The sequence below is a fragment of the Echinops telfairi genome, unplaced genomic scaffold (genome assembly GCF_000313985.2).
Source record: "Echinops telfairi isolate 266 unplaced genomic scaffold, ASM31398v2 ScPeMD7_7424;HRSCAF=8462, whole genome shotgun sequence".
Classification (NCBI taxonomy): domain Eukaryota; kingdom Metazoa; phylum Chordata; class Mammalia; order Afrosoricida; family Tenrecidae; genus Echinops; species Echinops telfairi.
The window spans coordinates 40,438,275-40,449,632 of NW_022111324.1; the positions used below are offsets into that span (position 1 = coordinate 40,438,275).

Below are 11,358 nucleotides of genomic sequence, written 5' to 3' on the forward strand. Positions count from 1 at the left end.
GTGATCATACAGACTGGTTGCTTCTTCCATGTGGGTGCTGTTGCTTCCCTGCTAGATGGCCACTTACTTAACTTCAAGCCTTTAAGACCCCAGATGCTATATCTTTTAATAGCCTAGCACCATCAGCTTTCTTTACCACATTAGCTAATGTACCCATTTAGACTTTGTGATCCTGTTGGGAAGGTGAGCATGACAGAAAGCCAGTTTATTAGAACAAAGTGTTCTTGCATTGTGGAAGTACTTTAGTTGAGGTCCAATGTCCACCTGCCACCTTAATCCTTAACATTTGAATATAAGAACCTTGATCTATATCCCTATCATTCTATATTAATATGTTTACATATGTACATGCCTATATTTATATACCTATAAATGTCGTTTGTTTTCTAGTTCTTGCCTCTATTTCTGTTTACTTTCCTCCTGTGTCACAATCATGTTCAACCTTCATCCGGTTCTCAGTAATTACTCTCGGCTACATTGCACTTGATCAAACCCCACCAGGCATTCTACACCATCCTTCTTATCGATTATTGATCTCATGCCTATCTATATAAAATAGGCAGGATAAACAATCTCAAGGAGAAAACAATGAGGCTGATATCTCTGGGGGGTTATAGGGAAGGAGGAGGTGGGAGAAAGGGAGGGGGGAGTGAACAAATTTAAAATATTTTAATATTCATTAATTTGTAAATAAATTTAAGCTAGTTAGAAGATTTGACTGTTAAAATTCACAGGATAAATTGTAAATATTGTACTTTCAGAGCACCATATCTATTTAATTATACAGAGATCACAACATAAGGTAACACACACACATACACACACGAACACGCTGTAGAGAGAAACACACACACACAAAATCACATGCGTGTGTTTTCCTACCCATTCTAAGGTGGACAGCTTAAACATGACTTTTCACTCTAACATATACTAGAGATATCTTAAAGTTCTTGTTAGAATTAAGACTACCACAGCCATGAAAGTAAGTCACTGCTAACCAGCTTGTAATTCTTAATGATGACAAAGAGGAGCAATTACCATTAAGCAAAACATGCTTAGCATCTGATTAATAGAAGTATTAGCCTTTATGCAATTATCAGGGGGTATCTGATTCATGCATTATGAGTTAAATCTTAAGGGAAGTCTGATCTCTCTTATTACTAATATAATATGGAAATGAAATATCACTTTTAAAATATTCAGCTATATGTGAGTGTTCTTGGGGCAACATTTCTAAGTAGCAAAAACCAAAAGCTTCTTAAGCTTGTGTTTTTTGTTTAGAGATGTTTTTGCCCCTAAGCTTTCTTATTAAAATGCTAGATATATTTTATGGGTCTGCTTCTTTGTATAGTCTTTTCAATTATAAATAAAATTATTCTGGGTTTCCATAAACACGTCTCCTCAAAGGACTGGTTAGTCCAAACTAGCTGCAGGTAACTTATTATAATAATGCACAGCCTTTTTCTGGTCTAGAGAAATAGTATTGAAATCAGGAAAATGATTCAGACAGTGCAGTCTCTTTAGGTAATGTCTATGAGTAAGGCTTCCTTGGCGACTCTAAACAACCAGGTTTGAAAGACCATAGTTTTCCCCTGCCTGAATACTGAAGCTAATATGCCACTGAGAATCTCTTAGCATTATACCTTAAATGGTAATAAATTTCCTATAGCCAGAATTTCCATACCTTATCAGGATTCAGGCTTTTCCTTTCAAGCCCTACTGATAGTCTCAAAAGGATTAGGTGTTTACATCTCTACCAATGATTTGATCCATACCAACAGCTTAAAATCTACACCCATCTATTCCAGTTCTTGTAGGCTTTGTAAACAGTGATTACATAAAAAGTGATTACAGTGAACCCTCGCCACTTCGCGCTTCGACTTCCGCGGCTTCATTCTATCGCGGTTTTTGCATAACAGCGCATGCTCTGTCATTACTGCCACTGATTGGCTCATACTATACACGCTTGATGCCATAAATAATATAATAAATAATAAATGATAATTGTAACGTCCAAAATGTTTTACTGTATTTTCCCTTTTTCGTTTAATAAATTGGGTAATACAAGTGTAATGGTGACTAAAGGGTGTTTTTTCATGTCCTCTATGCTCTAACTACGAAAATATTTGATTTACAAACAAGGAATCCTACTTCGCGGAATTTCATTTATCACGGTAGGGTCTAGAACCGATTAACCGCGATAAACGAGGGTTCACTGTACACATGAACTTATCATATTCTTTATAAATATGTAATAATATGGAAAGAAGCAAGTATCACTAGCACATTGATATAACTAGCCAATTTCCTGTTCTCCTATAGTAACAATATCCCCAAATTTGTTGGGTGATGAGAGGCTTAGAAGTCTGAGTGCCACCCCACACTTCCTAAGTAAAAGGATGCGTGAATCTGTGTATTTCAGAGCACACGCACTATCTAGTTCTCCTTCTCGGGCATGAGTGAGAGCCACCTAGCAATCTCCCACCAACTCAACAAAGGATGCCCAGCTGTGGTCAGCCAGAATCGCCGGGGGCCTTTTCCTCACAAAATGTTTTGGGTGTCTGCAGCAATTCAAATAATGGACTCCCAGTTAGTGGTGTTTTTTATTTTTACCCCTTAATATTTCTACTAATACAGCTCACTAAGAAATCTACTTATTAACGTGGAATTTGGGGAATTTTTGAAAGTGTTCAAGATACTTAACCACCAGATGAGCTGCTATAATTTTCTAAAATATTACTGCCTGGAAGATGAGATTAACAATAATATTCTTGATAAGGAGGTCCTAATGGCACAGTAGTTAAACACTGGCTTATTAACCTAGAGGGCAACAGCTCAAACTCACTAGCAGCTCATGACACTCTAGGAAATGCTACAGAGCATTTCCATTTGGTCACATGTGGTTTCTGTAAGTCAGAAAGGACTCAAAGCTACACCACATTGTTTTATATAAAAATTATTTTTGCAAAAGGAAGGCACAGGTGGACATTTTTGAAGTAAATATATGTACAATCACATAGAGAAGGGGGATTAAATTAATGACTTACTTGATCTCTGGTTTTTAATGAAAAATAACTTTAGTCTTTCTTTAAATGTGTTTTCATTCATATAGAATTCAACTTGTACCCTGCAAAAAGAAACAAAAGAACTATGTAAGTTTGTGAGTTCAAACAAAAAAATATTTTTGTACAAATCATTAACCATAAACTAATTTTGTATTTTTCAGTCTGCTGTCAAAAACTAAAATATAAGAAAACAGAAATAATTGATTTTGTTTAAATATAAGTGGATTACTCAGCACAATAAGGGACAAGTGAATATGAGATTTTTTTTTCTTGGTGAGAAACCATTTTTTAAATATATAGTCAGGTATAATATCATATATGTGAATCAGTAAAGGAGTGACTCATAATGGCTAAATTCCATAAAGAAGATATAAAGCAGATAATTCAACAAAGGGAATGAATTTAGTTCATTTAAAAAAAGTTATAGTGTAAAAATTGGTTGCACTTAATAAAATACATGTATTTACCATACAGTACTTATGTCTATATTCTACAACACCATCTCCAATGTAATGGGGCGTTGGGCATAATGAATATGTTTAAAAGAATAATTGGAAAGATAATGGTGAATATTGAGTTTTTAGGAATCAGGATATGGAATTTTATTTGCCAAATAGTCTGGAATCCATTCATTATCACTTAGGGTTCCAAAAAGAAGTAAGACAACAAACATCTTAATGTTTGCATAAATAAGAAAGATTTTGGTCCATTTGCATTTTACTTGTCCGATTATAAAAAAATGTTGATGATATAATGTATTTTTGCAGATGTACACAGTGAGAAAAAGTTGAAGAGAAAATTATTGATATAAGGGTACTCATGTAATAGAGAAATACTTCATTACTATATTCTATATTCTTTCTACTATGCTATCTAGTAAATAAGGCAGAAAAGTCATTCTAAAAATCAATCTCATACTATCAAAGTAAAGGGGATTTTTGCATCTGTTTCAACTCAAGTTGCATCTTATACCTTCTAAAAATATTGAATGTTCTCCAAATTTCATTTTTCCTCTTTAAAACATTTCCACCCACAAATAATTCTGATTCATTATTATCATTTCCTTATTTTAATCTTTTGGGGGTTTGCTCCCACTTAATGTGCAAAGAAAAGACAGAAACCAAAATCTTCTTTAGTTGCTCATTTCTCCAGAAAGAAACTTAAAAATTACAAAATCACCCATAAAACAATTCTACACACAAGCCTGTGTACTTGCACTTCTCCATACACACAGAAACAAACCTACACACTCACATAAACTCCCAACATAGGTGAACCCACGGCCTCATGTGCGCACGCGAAACTCCATTAGTATCTTGGAAAAAGCCTTTATTGGATCTATTTCTCTGGTTTATCAAATGAGAAGTCATTTTACCTCAACTGAAAGACTGTAATGCTGATATTAACTAAATTAGTTTAAATTTGTTATTGATGCAAAAGCAAATGAGAGGACATATGGTTATTCCATAAAAAATCCAGTCAAGACTATGCAGATTTTTTCCCAAGGGTTGAAAATTTCATAAGAATATGAGTTAATTCTTTAGATAATATCTGGAGTCTGACAGAATCTCTAAGACAGGTGTGTTATTGAACTAAGAAGAAAAATTCTAAAGCCTAATTAAAATCTTGAGTATGGTAGTTTGTATATCAAATAGGCTAGGCTATATAGCAAGCAGCTATTTGATTTAAACACTAATGGTAGGTAGTACTATGAAGCTATTTTGTAAATGTGGTTAGCACCTAAACTCAGTTGATTTCTGTTACTTCTTTTAGCCATTTGCCTTCTCTTTAAGTTGACACTTTATTATAGAAGTGAACTCTAGGTCACCATTTAAAAAAATAGGGAAAAAAATAGTACAAACAGCAATGTTCATGGGAAACCTGAGAAGTGCCTGTTTCGTCCGCCCATTGATTATTGACCCTAGACCAGGTTTGCATTCTTTTCCAAAGATCCATCCCTAACTCTGGTAACAATTGTTTATCAGAGTATCTACTAATATGGAAGTCTCTGAGTGAATAATTAAATAAAACTATGATCCACTTTTCATTTTACAAGTGTACGTTTGTCAGTTCATCCTCAAGGAAATCTCTGCTGGTCACGTAAACTTCATGTACAAGTAACCGGATTCCACCTGGCTCAGAGTCCCCCTCAAGGCATTCTGCGTCTACTAATTAGAGTTTCTAATTTTGTCCACCTAATTTATATTCATCGTTTTGATACTAAATTTCTCACTGTCTTTAGCAGGCAACATTGTATAAGTAGCTAGGGATTAATTCTGATGATACCTGGCACTAGTCTTTGTATTTTAAAATGAAGTGTAAGTAATGTAACTTCTGGAAAACTTCCCAGCAACTATATCTGACAGATGACAGATTAGATAGATAGATGGTAGCTAGATAGAGAAATAGATGATAGTTAGTTAGATAGATGGAAGATCATGTAACATTGCCTTAAAATATATGAATGTGTGTATACATATGTGTATGCATGAGTGTGGATGGTGTGGTGTAATGGTAATGAGAAAATAATCTGTAAATGCTAATCATCAGCAATTACCTTCTATGATAAATGCTGAGAGCCCCTGGAAAAACACATTCACTTTCCTGTCTCTCTGTAGTAATCACGACTTGCAGGTCATTGGAAAGGCACACTCTGGTGGTTTCCATGGTAAACATATTATAAAGCCACCCAAGAGTACTTCTGTAATCTGCCTCTCTTCAGGTAGAAAACCTATGCCCCACTGCACAATGTTCATTTGCAAGACCTACTTTGGAACTTCCCTATGTTATGTAAAATAATTAAAGCAACCCCAGTTTGACAAAGCTAATCATGGGGAACACAAAACAAAGTTCATATAAAGATACATATTTTTCTATCTTTATATAGCAAGTTATTTTAGTGCCCAGTCACTCAGAAAGAAATAAAATTAAATATTTCCAGTAATGGGTTATTTATTTCCTCTTTTCTGTTAAATATGTGATAAGGGGAAGCAAATATCCATATCAAAATCTGGTAATAAGTCACCTTGGGGACTGAGTGCACACCCTTACTATCTTGCACATGCACACAAATGATCGCATGCTTCAAACACAGTTCCCTTTATTCCATCACATCTTCACTTCCTATCATACACACACGCTAAAGCCCCCATAGGAAGGTGAAATACATACTGTCATATGAATGCATAAATATGTAAACATACATACCTACTGGAAATAAAAAAAATAATGATCAGTAATTACCTTCTATGATAAATGCTTGTAGAATACAGCTTGTAGAACATGTACATAAGATTTCCAGAAAGGCTTATAAGTTTAGATACAATAACTACAGGAAGCACAACACTACCATAAACCCAACAGCTTCCCAATCAAAACAATTAACAGCCCCCATTTCTTGTGTTACATACATGTCCACAAGAAAAACATAAAATACATCCCGGCATCTTTATTCCATTTGGAATATTGCAGCAGCCATCATTTTGAGAACTTGGAAGGAAAGTGAGGTGAAGTTAGTGAAACTCAGAATTTGGTTTGATGGCAAAGCACAGTTTGAAGAAAAATGAGTGTGTGAAGGAGCCCTGCTGGCAGAGTATGTTACCCAATGGGCTATTCACCACAAGATCAGCAGTTCAGACCCACAGCCACTCTGAGGGAGAAAGATGAGACTCTCTCACATAAAGCAGCCTTTGGAAACCCCACGGAGCAATTCTGCTCTGTCCTACAAGGTTGTGATGAGTCAGATTAGAAGTGAAGAGTTTTGGGTTTGGTATCTGTGTCTGTGGAGAAGGAAGCATTGATTCTCAAAACATTGGACAGAGCTAATTGCTAGTATGAAACTGAAAATTCCATGAAGATCTTCATATACAGTGCAGGGTGCACTTTATTTCACACTTTAGGCAGAAAAAATGCTTACTTCCCACTTGCTATCAAATTTGAAACCAGCTCTCCACACCTTCTCTTCCATCTTGCACCCCATAAGGAGGGGGCATAATTCGGTTATAGGCAGTGCTAAATGGAAAACAGAGGTTAGGGGCTCAAGGATGAGGTACCTGGACCACAGCAGTTTCATGTTTATTTAAACTATTTTCACTATTGTAACTTTTAATGTCTTTTAAAAATCAGATGTCTACCGTACTTATGCTATGATCTTGGAAGTATATATTTTAAATGTCTTATCACAAATGCACACTAATTAATAACCTCCTATGTGTCAACATGACTCGGTTCAAACTGTGGAGCACACATGATCAATGTGACCTAATTGGTCACTGCACAGAATAAGGTTCACATAAGTTGTTCATTCAGAAAATTCCTGCAAATCAATTTATTGAAAGCAATCGTCTCTGTCATGGCAAACAGATCACTTATCCAATATAGCACACTCAGAGAGACTTATTTGAGTGGCCTTTCTGGTGAGGGATTGTTCATGTCCTTTGCTTACCTTACAATTGGTTTATTTGACTTTTTGTTGTTAACTTTTCTTCATATTTAAAAAATTAGACCTTTAATGGATATGCCATTTCTGAAGATATTTTCCTCATCTCTGATTTGTAGTTTTACTTTTGGTAAAATCTTTTGATAACCTCAAGGTTTTAATTTTTGAAGTCCCAATCACCTGATTTATCTTATTGTATTCCAATAATTTCCTTTTTGTTTGCTTTTTCTTCCAGGAACCGTACAGTTTCATTTTAAATATTCAATCTTTGATCCATTTCAAGCTCGTTTCCCTGTAATGTGGAAGATATATGTCCGGTTTCACTTTTCTCCGAGGGGTTATCCATGTTTGGCAGTGTCACTTACTAAAGAGCCTGTTTCTTCATCATTGAATGGATTTTGGCCCTTTCACAAAACAGCTGTTCACAAATGGATGAATTTGTTTCTGGGTTCTCAACTCTATCCCACTATGTGTCTCTGTATCTACCATTAAACGCATACCAAGCTATTTCATATATATTGTCTATATAGTGTCTTTTGATATTAAGTAGTGTGAGAGCCAACTCTGTTCTTATTCTTAAGTAATGCTTTGACAATTCGGGTCCTTCTTCCTTTACAAATAAAATTGACCATTAGTTTTTGCACTGTAGTAAAGGATGCTGTTAGATTTGTATTGGGATTGCATCGTAGCAATAGCTCACCCTATGTAGTATTTACATTTTCACTATATTGTCTTACAATCAATGACATTTTGGTTCACCTTCTATTGAAGTAGGTCTCTTTTAGTCACCTATGACACTGTTTTGTAGTTTTTGCAACACAAATACCTATTTAATTCCTAAATATTTTACTATTTTGGTAGGGGGAGGTGGTGGAGGCTATTGTAAATGTTCTTTCCCTGACTTCATTTTTGGAATTCTCATTTTTTGTATAAGGGAAATCAATTAAATATTCTGTATTAATTTTATACAATGCCATACTACTGAATTTCTTTATTAGAATATGCAGTTTTCTTTCATCAACTCGAAATGGTTTACCAAAAATTTTGTCCATACCACTTGTCACCATGTTCCACAGCTCGATAAAAAAATTTGACTAATCCCCCTTGACACATGGCTTAATTTTACCTTTTTACTTCACTGAATTTGAATAACTTAGTTTGATGTTATTGACAAGTTATCTGGTAATATTCCTGTTATTTAAATAACTGCTCCATGAAGTCTTCCTATGTTTTGCATATAAAAATTGAACATTTAATCATAAATCATTATTCTAAAACATATGTTGTTCTAATATACTCAGATGCAGCACTTATTCACCAATCTTGTTCACTATTAGAAATAAGCTTATATAAAAATTTGTATATGAGTATAAAATATTCTGAACTTGAAACACATTAAAATATTCTTAAATGTAAGTATATACGCGAACTAATATTGCAATAATATAAATATCTGGTAAAAACACTCTCACCAACTGAGTCATAAAAAAAAAATGAAAAGAAAAAAACTTTTTCAACACTGTGGTAGTGAGATGATTTTGTGTTAACTTGAAGATGCATGGACTTGCCAGGGTAGAATCCAACCCGTCAATCCGGACACAGCTTGATAATGCCGCTCTGGGAGTGTGGTCTTCTTAAAATGAGGGAACCTGGAAATCTTCCCTCTCTCTGCCCCATTCACCTCCCAGCGTGCTGGACCTCTGCCACTACGCCTACGTGTTACTGGTGCCCTACCACGTTTCCACCGACCTTGGATCCACATGACTCTGCCTGTGGTCTTCCTAGAGTTGGTGTCATTGCATGTAGCCACATGAGTCTGAAGAAGGAGTTATAGACTACTATTAGATTTATGGACTTGGGTAAACGGCTCTGGGTGCCTTCTTGATAAGTAAATACTTATTTTTTTCACAATTGTTTTATTGACATACAATTCACCTATAATACAATTCAACAGTTCAATCACATGAAGAAGAGTTATACAATCATTACTACAACCATCTTTAGAAAGTTTTCTTCAATCTTACTCTCATCATCATTAGGTTCCCATTTCCTCCAATCTCTGTACCAATCCCCCAATTGAACCATTATTTCAGTTATTGTCTCTATATATTTACCTGTTCTGGATTTCATGTACAGAAAAAAGCTAATAACAAAGTACATGAAAACCTCAATAAAAAAACAGAAAATATAAAAACGAGTACATATTTAAATGGATCACAAAGAAGATGAGATATTAGGGTGCTAAATTTTAAACTAACCATCTACAACAATCCACTTTCCAATGCCTTCTGCATGCTAGCAGGGCTATTTACATCCTTGGTCCATGGTCATAAGGGATACCTCAGGGGCTTAATCCATGTTTATTTCCCCTTCAGTTTTTAAAGAAAATTGAAACAGCTTTAAAATAAGTCAAGGGGGAGATCAAATGATAATGTATGACATTTTAATTAACCTTGATATAAAGTTCTTTCTTATATATAGATGAGTGTTGCTGGATTTGTTTCTCTAGTCAACCTAGCCTAACACACACACACATACACACACACACACACACACACACACACACAAAACCCCAAAATGTATAGGACAGGATAGAACTGCGCCTATGGGAATTTTCCCATGACAGAAGGTCTAGTGGTTTCAAACTGTTAACCTTGGGGTGAGCAGCCCAACATAGGGCTCATTATGCTACCAGGCCTTCAATACACTTTCCTTAAATTCATCAAGAAGATAAATAATGGTGTATATAAGATTAAAATGAGAAAAATCATTCTGGAGAATAATTCACTGTCATTTGTGTCTGAAACATTACTCAAAACTTAGAAATAAGTATGTCAGTTTGCTTAATATTCCAGTTCAGTGTTGACCATGAGTTTGTGTTTTTTCACACTATATTACCACTGGGGATGACAAAATATGACTGTGTATAGGCCTGTACTTGCCTAATATATGAGATAATTCCGAGATTTATGTTTTAAGGCTATCTCCAATTTTTTCAGATGGTCTATCACAACAATCTTATGATAACATTGCTTAATACCTAACTTCCAACATACTGTCTTGATTAGTTTTAATGCCTTACTGTTTCTTTCATTAATTAATGAGTTGTATGAAATTTTTGACAAGTTTTCACATACTATTTATATGAGGGACACGTTTTTTAGCCCTTTGAAAACATTATTTGACATTCCTGTGTAAATTATTAGGTTTGTGTTTCTTATTAATTGCTAGTATAATTTACGTGAACCTTGGTGTTGTATTGGTTAAGCATTGGGGACCACCAGCAACTCCTTGAGAGTAAGACTGAGCTTTCTAGGACCCTAAACAGTACAGTCTTGGAAATCCACAGAGGGTCACAATGAGTCAGCATTGACTCGATTACAGTGAGCAAAAGTATGTTTTAATGGGTGCAATTTATTTAATTTAAATTAAATAAATTTAATTTAAATGGGTAATATTTAAATGGGTAATTTAATGGGTGCAATGGCCTTAAATGCAAAGTGTTTATATTAATAAATAAAACATAATTCAAAAATACCTATCAAGGCCACATAGAATGATTTATGGAATTTCCTGAGTTAATTATTTTTTAATAATTTTATTGGTGTCTCTTACAACATTACACACATCAATTTTTTAATCATTTTATTAGGGGCTAGTACAACCCTTATAGCAATCCATACATACACTGTGTAAAGCGCATTTGTACTTCATTGCCCTCATCATTGTCAAAACATTTGCTGTCCATTCACCTAAGCCCCTGTCATCAGCTCCTCACTTTTCTCCTACCTCCCTTCTCCCCCTTCCCTCATGACCCCTTGATAATTTTTGCATTATTATTTTGTCATATCTTGC

At 34.8% G+C, this 11,358-nt stretch overlaps 1 protein-coding gene across 1 annotated transcript in view; it reads right to left on the bottom strand.

The window, feature by feature from the left end:
- Positions 1 to 11,358, bottom strand: part of KCNT2 (potassium sodium-activated channel subfamily T member 2) — a 480,656-nt gene that overhangs the window by 339,429 nt on the left and 129,869 nt on the right. The window contains exon 2 of the mRNA XM_004700062.2: positions 3,048 to 3,127. Coding sequence (XP_004700119.1) covers positions 3,048 to 3,127 — 80 coding nt within the window. The remainder of the gene's footprint in view (positions 1 to 3,047; positions 3,128 to 11,358) is intronic.